The sequence below is a fragment of the Canis lupus genome, chromosome 1 (genome assembly GCF_048164855.1).
Source record: "Canis lupus baileyi chromosome 1, mCanLup2.hap1, whole genome shotgun sequence".
NCBI classification, from domain to species: Eukaryota; Metazoa; Chordata; class Mammalia; order Carnivora; family Canidae; genus Canis; species Canis lupus.
Window position 1 is genome coordinate 82,149,335 of NC_132838.1, and position 16,908 is coordinate 82,166,242.

Sequence of the window (16,908 nt, forward strand, 5' to 3'; positions counted from 1 at the left end):
CACTTAATATATTATGGGCCTCCTTGGGTTCATTTCATTGAAAACTCTGTGCTTTCTGAAACTGGGTATCTGTTTCCTTCCCCAGGTTAAGGAAGTTATCTATTATTTCTTCACTACGTTTTCTCCCCCTTTTTGTCTCTTTTCTCCTTCTCAGACCTGTATAATACAAATGTTTTTCACTCAATGTTTTCTAAGTGATCCCTTAAACTATCTTCATTTTAAAATTCCTTTTTCTTTGTGCTCTTCAGTTTAGGTGCTTTCCATGACTCTGTCTTCCTGATTGCTGGCTGAGCCGTTCTTCTGTATCTGCTAATCTGCTGTTGATTCCCTCAAGTGTATTTTTTATTTGTTATTGTGTTCTTCAACTTCAATTGGTTCTTTATATTTTCTCTTTGGTTCTTTATATTTTCTCTTTGTTGAAGCTCTTACTGAAATCTTCCACTCTTCTCTCTAGTCCAGCAGGCATCTTTATGATCATTAGTTTAAATTCTTCATCAGGCATTTTGTTTATTTCTGTTTTATTTAGTTCTTTTCCTGTGCTTTTGTCTTGTTCTTTCATCTGGCACATATTCCTCTGCTTCCCTGTGTTGGTTGATTTTCTGTGTTTGTTTCTCTGAATTAGGCAGAACAGCTACTTCTGAACTTGCAGGAATGGTCTTGTGTATGGTCATGCCTTATGTAGACTGTGTGTGCCTTGGGACTTGGGCTGGCTCGTGGGAGCTGTGTCTGGTGTGTGCTTGGGGTCCTGGGGCCCTCCTTACTGGAGTGCCATGGTAAGATGGCCAGAGCTATCCCAGGGCTGTCCACACAGAGGGCACCTAGGCAGGACAGCAGTAGCTGAAATGGGTGGAAGCCAGGCTGGCCTGGAGTGCTCAGAGGAGTGGGCACCCTGGTGGGATAACTGGGCTGAGGATGGCAACTTGCTGGGGTGTTCCGGGGCTCTTTGTGCACACAGCACCCTGAAGGGTAAACAAAGGCAGGATGGGGGCCAGGAGTCTCAGGCTGCTCCAGTCACAGGGTGCCTTGGTGGGGCAGCTGGAATGGAGACAGGCACAGGGGACAGAGTGTCTCAGGGTGCTTAGCACAGGGGCTGTATTGGTGGGGGAATTGGAGACAAAGCAGACATGAGCCAGGAGGTCCAAGAGTGCTCTGGGACGGGGGTGGCCTAGCAAGCCACCTGGGGCCAAGGTGGAGCAGGTCTGGTGTGTTCTAGTGTGCTTCATGCCTGGGTCACCTTGATGCGATGGCTGGAGCTGTGGGGGGTGCTGACTCGAGGTGCCCTGGTGGGCACCATGCTGGAGCTGCCTTGGTGGGAGCAGCTACGCCTGGGGTGGGCTAGCGGCCTGGGGCTCCCTGAGTAGCAGGGTGGCCATGCCATCTGGACTCTGCTCCTGTCTGGATATGAAAGTGGAGGGCAAATATTACCTGTGGTCACCACCCCTCCCACCTAGAGAGAGTTCCAACAGTTCTGCTGTTTTGTGGAGGCTGGATCTTTTATAACTAGTTGTTCTTTCAAACTACAGTTTTTTTCTGTGCTCCAGGGCAGATAATTGCTCCTGGTCCCCCAGTACTACCTCTCCCCACTGCAGTTGGCAGCGTCGGGGTGGGCTTCCCCTCATTAATGTGTCTCTGTCTCTCTTGCTGTTCTCTACATGGCCTCGCTAGCCTTTGTTGTGCAGAAGCCGTCCAGTCAGCTGTCAATTTTTTATTTCTTTATTTTGTTTTGTTCTAAGTAGGTTCGACACCCAGCATGGAGCCCAATGTGGGGCTTGAACTCACGACCCCGAGATCAATACCTGAGCTGAGATCAATAGTTGGATGCTTCATTGACTAAGTCACCCAGGTGCCCCAGCCCTTGGTTTTTCATCAGGAGTAGTTGCTCTATAAATAGGTGTAGGTTTAGAGTGGCCCGCAGGACTTGATTTTGGGGTCCTCCTGCCATCGCCATTTTAGACTGTCAGCTCAAGGAGCCAGTCTCACACAACACGACACTTGTTCCCACATCCAGAAGGAGCCTCTGTTCTGATGCTGTGCGCTCTCCAGGAGCTTCGAACATGCTCATCCAACTGCCCATGGTCCTGCTGTGCATGAAAGTATTTAGCCAAGCCACAGGGAAATAGGCACAAAACCCCACTTTCTGTAACACACAGACGTCATTCACAGTGTACAGAAGTCATTCCATATACCAGTTACATTTATTTAAAGACAGGTCACTCTCTTCCTCACTCCTCCCTGCCCATCATAATATTTTTTCCTGGAATGATCTTTGGGGCCTCAGCTGTGCCACTTGCCCTACCAGCCCTCTGCATATTTTTGTCAGGCCATTCTGGATTTGGGTGACAAAATGACTCCTGACCACAGAACATTTCCAGAGAGAGAGATCACAGAGAGGCAAGTCAATGCATTATGTGACCCTAGATGGGGCAGAGGAGAGACATTAAGGGGACAATGGACACACTTGGGATAAGGTTTCAAGAAGCGATTACATTATTGTGTCTGTGTTAGTTTCTGGGTTTTGGTCATTATCCTATGATGTTATGGTCCACTGTCCCATTTTTAGGAAATCACACCAAAGTCTTGAGTGGTAAAGAGGCATTGTGTCTGCAACTTCCTCTCAAATACTTCAGGCAGAAGGTCTTTGTGTACATGTGTGCCTGGCACACATTTGGCGGGATGGGATGGATGATAAGGCATGGTCATAAACTGTCAACATTTGGGCCATCCTGAAAGGCACAGAGGAACTCTTGTACCATTTCTCCCACATTTTTGTGAGTATTAAATTATTTCAAAATAAAAAGAACCATCTTGACAGGTAGGTGAGACCTAGCTGGGAGAACTCTAAATGTGGAATATGTACGTCTAGGCTCCTTGAATTCAGTTGGTTCCACACTCAGATCCTAATTGTTGGGTTTCTAAGGAGACTGAGGTCTACTGCAAGTCAGAGTCCCTCCATACCCTTTGGGGTCCTTAGACATCCCAAAGGCACTAGGAGAACTCAGGGTCCTTATTCCCCATCCAGGGTACTTCCCACTAACCCATTATGCCAAGAGCTGTTGGAGATTCTACAACTGGGATCCTCTCCCTGCCAATGATCCCACAGTCCAGGGGAAGAGTTTATATCCACTCTTGATGGGTAGTGGTACAAAGCCATGTGGACTTCATCACAACCCTCCTTTCTAGCCCCAGAGTGGAGTAAATCTCTATGATCTCCCTTTTCTCCAGCTTCCTGTTGGATTGTTAATGAGGATGAATAATGCAAGATATGAGCAACTTTTCAGGGAGTACCATATACACATGTGCAGATCACAGCTGCCAAACAGATGCTTTGCCGACTCAAGCTGCTGGCAAATAGCCAGCTCTGTGTGATGTCATTGCCCTGAGATGTGGCAAGGTGGGGGAGCAGAGGAGGGCCGAATTCCTCTCTCTGTCTCAGCAGGATTCTCTTGTCTGTGCAACTTGCAGCCAAGGGATGGGATGAGGGATCTCTGTGGCCAACACACAGACATGCTGAGGATGTAAGGCAATCATACTATTTTCATTACCTTGGGTTTGGCAAGATTTCTGGCCCCATGCTAACCTGACATCGATTAAATGAGATAATGTGTATACACCTCTTGGCACACAGGAAGTGGGCAATAAATGATAACTGATATAATAGTAATAATTACAGCAATAATCTTAAGTGCTGTAATAATGGAGCAGTAGTATTAGAGCAATAGTTATTTAATGGGAGTAATAATAAATATAATATTATGACAATCATTGGCATTGGGGGTTGAAATGGGAGTGGCTTTCCACATCTTTTTTTTTTTTTTTTTTAAGATTTTATTAATTTGAGGGATGTGTGGGTGATCCTGGAGTCCCAGGATCAAGTCCCACATCAGGCTCCCCACAGGGAGCCTGCTTCTCCCTCGGCCTGTGTCTCTGCTTTTCTGTGTCTCATGAATAAGTAAATAAAGTCTTTTTTAAAAAGATTTATTTATTTGAGAGAGAGAGAGAATGAGCACAAGCAGGGGAGCAGGAGAGGGAAAAGCAGACTCCCTGCTGAGCTGGGAGCCCCACACAGGACTTGATTTCAGGACCCCGGGATCCTGGCCTGAGCCGAAGGCAGATGCTCAGCTACTGAGATGCTCACCCGGGTGCCTGCAAAGGGGTTTTATCAGTGATGTATGACGATAAATGAGCAGACTGAATGGGAACTCTCTGTACTTTCTTAGTCTTGCTGTGAACTAAAACTGATGTAATAAGGAATAGACTCTACTAAGTTATTTCTAAAAAAAAGAAGAGAGGAGAAAGCAAGCCGAGCGACACACCTGGCTGGCGATGCTAGTGTCGGTCTGTTCTCGGGGGCGAGGCTCGCGCTTCCCGCTGCGCCGAGGTGGACCCCCCCCCCCCCCCGTGGGTGGGTGCACGCGCCAGGACAAGGAACGTGGTTACCTCCACGTTGCCCTGCCGCTATGCTGACCTTCAAAGGACACTGACGCCCCATTGCCCTTGGGTTTCTCTGTTCACATGTGGGTGTTGGGTGCTGGTGGGACGGGCCGGTCTGGGTGAAGCGGCCGCGTCGCCTGCACCGGCGGTGGCTGCAGCTGCGGGGCAGGCGGGCGGGGGGACGGGGGGACGGGGGGACGGAGATCTAACCTAGTCCACAGGCCGGGGGCCTTGTCCCCGGGTCACCACGGGGCGCTCCGTCGTCTCCGCCCAATGCAAGGTTCTCTCTCCTTCGCGTAGGAAAATGCGCAGCTCATCAGAGAGGTGGAAGTGGACAAGGTGGTGGCCCTCTCCGGGGAGCAGGTGGAGGCCATCAAGCAGCTGTGGCGGGACCCGGGGATCCAGGAGTGCTACGACAGGAGGAGGGAGTACCAGCTGTCCGACTCCGCCAAGTAGTGAGTACGCGGCGCGCCCCCGGGGAGCCTGGCCCCGCAAGATGCTGCCCGCTGGGGCCCAGCCGGCTGCCTCCAAAACTGGGCGCGGGGCGCGGGGCGCGGGGCGCGGGGCGGCGTCGCCCTCGGGCTCCGGGGTGCCTGGCCGCGGCCTGAGCACCGGGGCCGCCCCACATCCCCGTCCTTCGCCCTTCTCCACGCCTCTGTCTTTTTCACTGAGAGGCTCCATCAAACGTGGGGTCCCTTTAAGGGGCCTCATCTCATTTGGGGCGCTGAAATCTTCTGACTTGAAGTCGGACGGCCGCTGCCCCTGGCTCCCTGGCTCCGGCCTTCCTCCTCCTCCTCTCCCCTCGGCCTTCGGCGCCCGCGGGATCAGCCGCGCTCCCACCTGACCTCAGACTCGAGACCCGCGGAGCCGAGGCCACGGCGGTGGCCGATCCGGTGCTGCCCTCTCGTGGGCAACACGGGTTCCGCAGGCGCGGCGCGGGGAGGCCGCCCAGGCCGCGAGCCCTCCCTTTGCTTGTCGACGCCCCGGGAAGGCCTACACCCTGTCTTTTTGATTCACAAAGCTCTAGCCTCAAATCCTTGCTCCCTAAGGTAAAATGAAATAGATGGGCCTGCGTGCACACGGAGGTCACAGAATTTCGTTGCTTTAAGAATTTCTGGAGGCAGTGCGTCCGTCCGCTAGGTCACTGGACAAACGGATGGGTCGTGCCCTTTCGTGAAGAGGCGATTCTCCCTGCTTCTGCAGCTCGGCTCTTCCCCCGTTGCCCCGCGTCCTCTCGCATCCTCTGTGGGCCCCAGAATCCCACCCCCTTCCCTTTGGGGGTTGCCCTCGGGGCTGGTGTGGGTACGTGGGTCACCCCAGTCGTCCCAACACGGCAGTGGGCAGGAGGGAAACCTGCGCTCTCACCTGCAGTTTCAGTGGCCTCCCTTTGCTGCTAGTGCCAGGCTGAGTGGGCTTTTTTGTTCGAATATTTTATTTATTTATTCATGAGAGACACACACAGAGAGGCAGAGGCACAGGCAGAGGGAGAAGCAGGCCCCATGCAGGGAGCCCGACGTGGGACTCGATCCCGGGTCTCCAGGATCGCGCCCTGGGCTGCAGGCGGCGCTAGACCGCCGAGCCCCGCGGGCGGCCCCCAGGCCGAGTGTTTAGTGCCATTGACCCGGGCTTGGCACGACAGGTCTGAGTGCGGGAACCTCTCGGTGCAGCAGAGCAGCCAAGTGGCAACAGGAAGTAGCAAGCCGGGGAAGTGCTGGGTCAGCTCCGGAGAGAGCCGAGAAGGAAGGCAGCGTCCCGGGGAGGGCGGGGGTGGGGGGGGGGCGGCTGCCCTGGCCCTGCGGAGCGAGAGGCCGCTCCAGGTCGGCGAGGGCTGCTGGGCGGGTCCTGGGGACCGGCCGGGGGCCCCCGCTGGAGATCCGTTTGCAAGAGCCCCGCTGGACCCGCTGGAGATTCAGGGGAGCCCAGAAATCCGGGGCTAGTGCCCTGAGGGGAACGTGGGCAACGGCTGGGGGCCGAGCTGCGGCGGAGCCAGGGGCCCTCGGACACCCAGCGGTGCCCGAGCCGAGCGGCGGAGTCCAGGGCGGCCTCCCCAGCCGGCATCTGCTGCGCCCCCTGCCTGCACCCCCGGGCTCCCCGACATGCCACCTGCGGCCCCGCAGCCCTGGGAGGCGGCGAGGCCAAGCCTCCTGTGCGGGACGCCCTGGGTCACCGCCCCCGTCACTGGCCAGGGCCGAGGCTGCAGTTCTTCTACTCAGAAACGGCTTTTATAAGACCTTACAGTTAAGAGGTAAAACAAAGTGTATTCTCCTTTTACTGCAGAAAAAGTGATTTGTTTTCAGCTCAGGCGTTTAATAGGCAGCCAAAAATAATCCGAGACAAGTTTTGGCTTATTTTAGATGTGTAATTTCCCAACAAGCCGTCAACTTTTTCTTGTTGTTTTGAAGGGACTTTGAATTGGCCTGTTTTATACCCTCGGATTCTCATAGAAACTAAAATTCGTTGAGCAAAGCCTTCAGGAACAGCATCTACTTTCTATAATGTTGGGGGATGGGGGTGAGTGTTGGGAGGGGGGAGGCAGCTGAGAGGTCAGAGACCCCACCCCAACATCCTTTCCTTCTGACCTGCTGGGTCCCTCACCGGCTGGGGAGAGAGAAAGCTTAGAGCTGCGTGAAGACATGGCCTGACTCATAGATTTCCCGGAGGCCTCATGGAAGCTCCTGATCCATATCCTCTCCCCAACACTCATAGCTGGGGTGGACAGACCCGGTCCAGAGCCACCTCTCCAGAAAGGCACTGATGGAATCCACGAAGCCGAGTGGGGGCACTGTGAGTTGGGGTGTCTCCCCTGGAGTGGGATGGTCGTTTCTCCCATTTCTAAAATGAGTCTTGGGCTTGGCTGTCTGATATCCCAGTTACCTGACGGACATTGACCGGATCGCCATGCCATCATTCGTGCCAACACAGCAAGACGTGCTTCGTGTCCGAGTGCCCACAACTGGCATCATCGAGTATCCGTTTGACTTGGAAAACATCATCTTTCGGTAAGACATTGGAATGTGTGTGGCCTTGGTAGCCCCCAAATGGATTCTTTTTTCTTAAGATTTTATTTATTTATTCATGAGAGACACACACAGAGAGGCAGAGGGAGAAGCTGGCTCCATGCAGGGAGCCGGATGTGGGACTCGATCCCAGGACTCCAGGATCAGACCCTGAGCTGAAGGCAGGCGCTAAACTGCTGAGCCACCCCGACGTCCCTCACCAAATGGATTCTTAAGTGCGTTATTCCTAAAGTGGTCTGTCTCATAGAGCCATAGGGCGCTCTCCATCATGCAATGTTTAGAACTACAAGAGGACTCAAGTCCTAGAATGGAGAGGAACTCACCTTCCTATCCTCTTAGAACAGAAGTCTCCTTACTGAAGTCTGGAATGACCCTTATGTGTAAGACACACACACTTCCGTAACTATGAGTTGAAATACTGATGTCTTTTCCCTAAACTTGAATATTTCTCTTCCCTTAGAGTCCCTTCTCTAACATTTATCTGTTAAGAAAAAACAAAGAATCAGTACAAAAAGTGTATTAAAAATTACATTATATGTGTGTGTGTATATATGCTACACATATATGTACACTACTGCCAAAAGTGTATGAATTTCCACATACAAATATAAGAAGTACTTTTAGGATGACTTTAGTAGATCTTCACTGCATTTAATTATGGCACAGAGTGAAGGACATGGTACAGAGGCACAGCACTTTCAAAGCATTTTCGTATTTCGTTCCCCTGCTCATCAGTTATTACGTTATGCTTTTCTAGTCAAGATGATGCAGGTCCGATCCTGCCATGCTGGATTCTGTCTGTAAACCCCGTTCCATCTCAGGGCTTCCAGAGCACTGTGGCACTGGGGAGTCCTCTGGTTGAGCCACTTGGAAGTCCACATGTGGGTGCCCATGAATTTATGACATTGACCTTTTTCAGAATCGGCAAGGCTTGCTGCTTCCAAAACCTGGCTCTTCTGGGCAGCCTTGGTGGCAGCGGTTTAGCACCGCCTTCAGCCCAGAGCAGGATCCTGGAGACCTGGGATCGAGTCCCACGTCGGGCTCCCTGCATGGAGCCTGCTTCTCCCTCTGCTTGTGCCTCTGCCTCTCTCTCTCTCTCTCTGTCTCTCATGAATAAATAAATAAAATCTTTAAACAAAACAAAACCTGGTTCTGGTCCACAGATGTATTATTCTCTTTGGCCCCCTTGCTGTTCTCTAAGCAGCTTTTGAGCCAGTCTTAGAACTGGTCCATTGTGCTTACAGCATTTGATATTTAGCTCCTCTTGAAAGGTTGAGGGTCTGGTCGCGGTGTGCCTGCACTTCTGTTCAGCAGCGGTTGGCTGCAGCTCCATACCAGTCAGCCCTCCAGAGGGGGTCCCTAGCATTCTCGAAGGTGCCTACTTGACCATTTCCATGAACTGCCTGCCTCCTGGAGCATTGGAGCTTACGAGCCATCTTTGGGCTGTGATTCTCTCTAGTCTTTCCCAAAGCCCCGGCTAAAGCCTTTGGATTGCCATACAGGACAGAGGAAACTTGCAGCTCCTTGTAGGCCAGAAGGGGTAGCATCCATGTAATGCAGAAAGGATTCATGGGTAAATCTGAGGAGTGGTGAAAAACGGGCAGGGTGAGGGCCTGGAGGCAGCCGGTGGACCTGGAGGATTGCCCGCCTCTCTGTCCCTCGCATGTCTAGTGTCCTGGCACTCTACAGTGGTTGGAGCGACACCTAGGTGGATGCTTGTGCTTTCTGTCTGGACCAATGCAGCAGCTTCCAAACCAGTGTCCCTGAGCAGGCTCCCCGCGAGTGACCTCTGCTGCTCTCTTCAGTAACTTCACTTACATTCTGTGCTTCCTTTGCTAGGAAACACCTAGGGTTCCTCTCTGCCAAAGGGAGTGGTGCTCACACACTTGCATCTTAAGACCCCCTTTCACTCAAAAAATTATTGAGGACCCTAACGAGTGTTGATTTCTACAATATAATGATTCCTGTCCTTTTTCTCCAAAGAGCCATGTATGCCGACCTTTGAAATGCTGTTTCTATCCAACAGGATGGTAGATGTTGGTGGCCAGCGATCTGAAAGACGGAAGTGGATTCATTGCTTTGAGAGTGTCACCTCCATAATTTTTTTGGTTGCTCTGAGTGAATATGACCAGGTCCTGGCTGAGTGTGACAATGAGGTATGCTTGTAGCTATGGAAAACAAAGACCTGTTTCTGCAGTTTGCAAAAAGCCAGCCGCTCTGGCATTAGACTCTTGTATAGGTTAAACTGTCTTACTATTTGAAGTGTAGTCTATGGAGTAGTAGTAGCACCAGCATCATTTGGGTGCTTGTTAGAAATGCGTGCCTAGTCAATCGACCCACACTGAATAATTCAGAACTTGTATTTTAACAAGATTCCGGTAATTCAAATACACATGGAAGTTTGAGAATTGCTGGCCTGGAAACCTGGTTCTGAAAGTTAGATACACACTAGAATTCCCAGGGGATCTTTTTTTTTTTTTTAATTTTATCTATTTATTCATGAGAGACACACAGAGAGAGGCAGAAACAGAGGGAGAAGCAGATTCCCTGCAGGGAGCCCGATGTGGGACTTGATCCCAGGACCCCGGGATCACACCCTGAGCCGAAGGCAGATGCTCAACTGCTGAGCCACTCAGGTTCCCTCCTGGGGGATGTTTAAGAGGAACCTGGCATGTGGGTCCTGATATAGTTGGGGTGGGTGTGGGCTGAGCCTGGGATCTAATCTCCTATATTGCCAAGGGTGGAACCACTCAAAAGCATTGGTTCTCAGCCTTGGCTACATATTGGAATCCCCTGGGGAATTTTAAAAACAGACCATCTTTTGGACCTCACAGTAGGGACTTGTGTTTCCTAGGTTTGAATCGGGGGTGTCTTCTCTAAGCCCCTTGGGGGTGCTAATGGACAGCCAAAGTTGAGCAGTACTATTTCTAAGAAGTATCTGAGAACAGGCTTCCCAGTCCATGGTGCTCCCAAGTTAGGTCCCTAACTGAGTTGGGTGGGGAGTGGAGCCAGGTGCTTAGATCTGGCCTGACCCCCCTGGTCAGGCATTCTGTGTCCTCTGCAGAGCCGCCGTAGTGCTAGCTGCATGGAATGGCATTAACCCTATCTGCCCAGAAAGTGAGAAGAGCCATCATTCTCACTTCTTTGTGAGGTGGGGCTGCATTCTGTGGGATACCATCGGCCTCCCCTGGTCTTTTCCTTACCCTTCACGAGATATCCTGACCTCATAGAAAGATGTCTCTCTTGCTTCTAGGTGGTGGGTAGTAAACCAGTAAAGAACGCTGCCCAGGATTAGGCAGTCACCATGACCAAATTATATCTTGTATTTCTTGAGAGCAGGCTTTTCTCTGAGGAGCAGAGTTACATTAGCTAATTAGTGGAGGATTAACCCATTTACTGGTGTCTATAGCAATCTTGGCTGCCACCCAGCTCTTCCAGGGGAGACACTTAAAAAAAAAAAAAAAAGTAAAGGCATCAAGTTATCAATATGAAAAATGAGCTCCAAATTCGTCTCAGGATTAATGATGTTTCTCGGGAAACTCAGAGGACTATTCAGGTGGGCAAGGGACCAGTGCCTCAGCCCAGTATGCTTAGAAATTAGACATTTTCTCTTCTCTTAAAAATTTGGAGAAAAATTCTTCTTCAGACTTGCCCTCCTGGGTGTAGATACGTGGTGTCCACTCATGGGGCTGTCCAGGAATGGTTTCTTCATTTACAGTTGACCATTAGACAACACAGGTTTGAACTTACACATGGGCTTTTTTTCCCCCCTAAATATGGTACAGTACACGCATTTTCCTTATGATTTTCTTCATATATATATGTATGTATATATATTTATCACCAGCTTACTTTAGTGTAAGAACATGGATGTAATATCTGTACTGTATAAAATATGTGGGAACCAGTTGTTATTGGTGAGACTTCTGATCAGCGGTAGGCTATTAGTAGTTAAGCTTTTGGGGGAGTCAAAAGTTATATGCACATTTTCAGCTGGTCAGCACCCCCACTCCTGCATTGTTCAAGGGTCAACTGTGCTGTAGTTCCTTGGAGATCATTACTGATCATAATTTTTTAAAAAGCTTTAAAAAACAACTGAAGGGTTACCTCTCTGGTAATAAATCCCATCTTAATTGACAAAAATGTACTAAATAGGAGAATGAGCCTCGGTATGCAGAAGTTGCAGGGAAACAGATTTATCGCAAGTCCCTCTGGAGTGGGTGTGCAAGGCTTTCATGTTTTTGCCTGATCTCTTCCCTCTACAAAGTTCTTGTTTCTTTACTCAGGTGTGCCTGGCTGGCTCAATCATATGCTCAGGTGGGGCATATGACTCTTGATCTCAGGGTCAGAGTTAACTCAGATCTCAGAGTTAAAGCCCCACGTTGGGGCTAGAGCTTACTTATAAAATATTTATTAAAAAATACTTCAGAGCAGAGTGCAATCTAGAACAATTATTGTCAACCAGAGATTTCTATGTGCCCTGTCCAACCTCCCTAAATTAAGAACCTTTGATATATTCTTGCCAATGTCTACTGTTAAGAAATTTTTAGTTTTTCTACATAATTTTGACCAGGTCGTACTATTACATAGGCTTGGGACATGATTTAAATTTGTGAACAATAGTATGCTCATCCATAAAGTGGGGACCCTGCTCCCCTAGTAGACCTCGCCTGTATTACCCACCTGTGACACGTGGCTGGAGCAGGCACCCAATAGCGTTAGTGCCTTGCTCTGTGTGACCAACTCCTGTGGGCAGTGGCTGTGCTGGAGAAGCCTTCCTCTCGTGGTCTGGAAGCCCATCCCCAGTTAAAGCGGTGTCTCTGGTCTAAGTTATGCACTTCCCCCACTTAGTAACCCCCATAATTAAATAGAAAACTTTTGACAAATATGGGTATGAACCTTTTTCCATTTTATGTGTTTATTTGGGGGTGCTGCTGCAGAACAGATCCAGAAGGGGTGATAAGAGCCAAGTGGGGAGTCAGGGGGAATAGAAATAGGCTATATAATAGAAGCACCTGGTGTCCTGGGGGGCCCTTTGTGCTCACCTGCTCCAGCAGACAGTGGTGTGGAGCTGGCAGCTAGGGGAGGGGACACATGGTGGAACCAGCCCTTTGGCCTGTTGCTTCCAAAGTTTGTTTTTTCTTTATTAACCCTAAGTTCCTTGTTTCTCACTTAGAACCGCATGGAAGAAAGCAAAGCCTTATTTAAAACCATTATTACCTACCCCTGGTTTCTGAACTCATCTGTGATTTTGTTCTTAAATAAGAAGGATCTTTTGGAGGAGAAAATCATGTACTCTCATCTAATTAGCTACTTTCCAGAATACACAGGTGAGTAAATGTCCCTGCTGCCCGCCCTGGCACTCAGCCAGCAATATTTACAGGGCCCCAGGGGTCTCTGCCTCTAACAGACTTTCTCACAGGGGTTCCAGGTACGTCCCTCTTCTTTCGCCTCAGCATCTCCACACGTGCCAAACCCATTAGTGAACTCTTTGTCCTCCAAGACCCAGCTCAGGCACATCCTTTTTGGGAGCGGGTGGGGAGTTCTGCTCATGCTCCCCGTGCTCGCTTGGCCTTCACTCCGTAGTGCTGTGTGTGCAGCTTCTGAGGCAGAGGCTGTGCTTGGTCTATCTTTGCCTCCCAGACCCTGTCAGAGCACCCACTCCTTCTTATGTGTAAGTTACCGTGGCAGCCTCCTTCCTGGGCACATGGTAGATGCTGAAGTTTTTACACAGAGGACCAATCCCAGGCTGCAAAGTTTTTATGTCCTGTTGCTAATTATTTCTGGTACGGGAGGTCTCAAACAGCAGCAAGTCTGATACTGATATATAGAGTACTGTGGGGTAGCGCCCTTTTTCCTTTTATTAACTGCATGGGCCATGTGGTTGAGAGACCTCACCCTTTAAAATCAGACTTGTTCATGTTCCCACATTCTCCCCTTTCCTGCTCCTAGTCCACTTCTGTCTGCCTGAGTGGCCCAAATCAGAATGTTTAATTGGGTCACTGTTTTTCAACAATTTGCTTTAAAGTACACTTTTTAGATAGCAGTGGATGCTTTAAAAGTCTCTCTTACGGGTTCATTAGGAGATATAACAACACTCCAGGGAAGCGATTCTCTAGAAATAAGAGAACTCAAAGAGGGAGTCCATCAAAACTGATTTGGGGAGGACTTGGTAGTTAGTATCTTTCTTCTTTACTCCTGTAACTGCACTCTTGACTAGGACCCAAGCAGGATGTCAAAGCTGCCAGAGACTTTATCCTGAAGCTTTATCAAGATCAGAATCCTGACAAAGAAAAAGTCATCTATTCTCACTTCACATGTGCCACAGACACAGAGAATATCCGCTTTGTGTTCGCTGCTGTGAAAGACACAATTCTCCAACTCAACCTTAGGGAATTCAACCTGGTGTAGAAGCTGCTGCCTACTCCTCACCCATTCCCCGAGACAGAACCTGCAAGCTCCTCACATTTTATTTGCAAGTGCTCGTGACATCAACCCACCCCCTGGCAGCACCAAGTCCATCACGCAGGCCACAGGGACAGGTGATGGACCTTGTGAGATATTTGAGTAAAGCAAACTTTTTCAAAGTCTTTATTTCTAAATTGTTTTTATATTTCTTTTCTTGACTTTTCGCTATAAGATTTCATGTAAGTTTTGAATTTGATATTTTATAGAATTTTTTAAAAGCCACTGTGATTTACTATTTTTTTTTTAAGTTAAAGTGTGTTTAATAATAGTCCTTAACACATCCTGTAATGGAGGGATCTGTTAATTTATAGATCATGCCTTGAGACCTCTAGGATTAATTTTTTTTTAAAAGAAAGTTAATGGGTTTGAAGCTTTTTATTCAATCTTTTAACTTTGAGATTCTAAATTGAATGTTTTTCTCTTTGTGCTGAAGCATGCATTTAACATGTCATCAAAAGATTTTTAAAGTTTTTTTGAGTTAAATATTTCTTTTTTTTTAAATATTTCTAAGCCACATTCATGACTGTATCAGTATATCTTAATTTTGCCATATTTTGATCACTATACAGCCAAAGTTGACATAAATGGGCTCTAGATAGCATATATGTTGTGTTGATGAAATGTGTATCTGTGTGTATATATGACCAAGTCTTGTAAACTTATGAAGTGGCTGAAAGCCTAAGTTGTTTAACAAATGTAATGTAACCCCTGCCAAAGTTCCGATGGCCACCACAGATTTGCTGTTTGAACCACAATATGCTGTGCCTTTCTGAGGAGGCTAAGAATATACCATCTGCCATTAGCATTGGATTATGTTGTGTTTCTTTGTGCTTATGGTTGATTGATATACTATGAAAGTCACAGCATTTTTCTAACTCAAACTTTCTAAATGTCCTTGTAGGGAAGGAGAAATAAATTTCCTTTTACCTTCTTGGTTCCTGAGATCCCCAAACAGATTAGGGAAAACAAAACACATTAGTTTAATCATATGTGTGCCTCTGTATACAGGAGAGATAACGAGATGAACTGAGTAACTTTCCGAGTAGGCCAGGCTCTCCCCTTGAGTAAGTTCTTCAGCTAAAGATGTTGGGGGAGGAGGAATCACTAGGAAGGAGGTTAATCAGGTGCAGCCCAGTAAAGGGGAGAGTAAGGGTGTTAGAATGTAGAGTCAGCCTCCTCTTTCTGGCACAGAGAGGGAGAGACCCTCACAAATGGAGATTTCGTTTATACAAGTACATTTCCCTCAGGAAATGGAGGGTAGCTTTTACTAGGTTTTCAGAGCTTTTGCTGGATCTCCTGTTTCTTAAAAATAATTAGTTCAAAATAATCCTTATGCCAAAGAGGCATACTTTAGGGTGCCAGTCTATTTCCCTTTGGGTCTGCCTTTGAAATATCAAATTAGTTTCACAGCCCAGAAGCTGAGTTGATAGACAGATTGCCTGTAGCTTCACTGAACCAGTCTCAGTCTTGAGAGAGAACAGGTCAGGTTGGTTAACAAGTTGTGTCTCCTTTCAGGAAGTAGAAGCCCAGTTAGGCCTCTTTACTACAAACAGGTATTTAATAAGCATTTCTATGGTAAAAAGGAAAAGGTTAACAGTTGGGGCAAATTATACACTAAACCTCGGTCCTGAGGGCAGTGGGTCAGAAGACTTCTACATGTTGGGATCAGAGGATCTTTTGCAGTTTGAATGTCTCTGTCATCAGGTGTTGAGGTAAACTTTGGCCCACAAAGCAACAAGCGTGACAACTGTAAACATGAGCTATTGTGGCCATTTCTGTGGAGTTTATATCAAGTCTTTCACATTTAGTTTGCAGGCTTGGGTCAACACTTTTGCAAAACTGAAATAATAATTTCTGAAAATGATGAAAGACTTACAAAATGGCCATCATCAAAGATCTGATGAGTTCACACTGCAAGGCAGCTGACAAGGACATCTGATTACTTCTGTGACCTACATTTTAAGATAAGCAGAATTTTAAGTGATAGCATTACACCAGGAGATATCGAATTTCCATGCAGTTTGTTTTTAGTGATTCCAAGTCAAAAAAGAGCAGAGGAAAACTAGGAATGCGAGTTTGAAGAGGTCAATAGCAAGATTATGTGAGGAAACTAGAAGACTTAATGATTAAGTCCATTTACAGGTAAATAAACCCTCAGACAACACAACTAGATACGGATACCCACAAGAGTGTATTATAGTTTCTACTGAAGCATCATCTTGCTCTGTAATCATCCACACTTTTACCAAGGATAATTACAATAAAATTACACTTGGCCTGATTACTTACATAACAAGAATAGTGATTGACCATATAGACTCTTTTAAATGTGCTTTATTGGAACTTTTTATAAGGACTCTCAATAAGAGCCTCCTGAGGCTAGAAAGCCAAGATCTTACCCTCACTCTTTGACTACAGTACCTATAGATTTGAGTTAGTCACTCTCTTCTCAAGATCTCCCAAATATCCTAGGGTTCCTGCATCTGCCAGGAAATAATCTTTCTTATAGGAACCCTGGAGGAAGGGAGCTATACTGACTCCATGAAGTCAACCTAATCTTCTTAAAACCGTATAATCACGTCTGATTCTATGGACATTTTCAAATATGACATTCCACTCAAAGTCTTGGTAATATAACTAGTGTTTCTATTTGTGTCCTGTGTCAAGGAGAACAGCTTCTTATTGAGATTATACAAATAACTATTACCATGAAAATAAGAATGGTCTCTGAGTTTTCAAATTCTGGAGGGATCATTGAGGGAGAGAGTAACTCTTTCATCCTGTTCATTAATGTATACTTTACAAGTTTCCTTAAATCTAGAAACAAGCAGTATTTCCAACAAAGTCATAAAAATTAAAACCATCCTCATGATGATGATGTCCATGTAATTCTTGTTGATCTTTTACTAGAGATTTTATAATTTCACTTTTTCCATTGAGTTTTGTAAGTTCAATGGTACAATTTTAAAGTTATTGAAAACCTGTACTTATC

The 16,908-nt window shown here is 47.5% G+C and overlaps 1 protein-coding gene across 1 annotated transcript in view; it reads left to right on the plus strand.

Annotated features, from left to right (window-relative positions):
* The window catches only part of GNA14 (G protein subunit alpha 14), a 185,927-nt gene extending 171,209 nt beyond the window's left edge, over positions 1–14,718 (plus strand). Inside the window, exons 3-7 of the mRNA XM_072837686.1 lie at positions 4,732–4,886; positions 7,302–7,430; positions 9,475–9,604; positions 12,625–12,778; positions 13,669–14,718. Of these exons, the coding sequence (XP_072693787.1) occupies positions 4,732–4,886; positions 7,302–7,430; positions 9,475–9,604; positions 12,625–12,778; positions 13,669–13,859 (759 nt within the window). The 3' untranslated portion in view covers positions 13,860–14,718. The remainder of the gene's footprint in view (positions 1–4,731; positions 4,887–7,301; positions 7,431–9,474; positions 9,605–12,624; positions 12,779–13,668) is intronic.
* Positions 14,719–16,908: the final 2,190 nt, after the last annotated feature.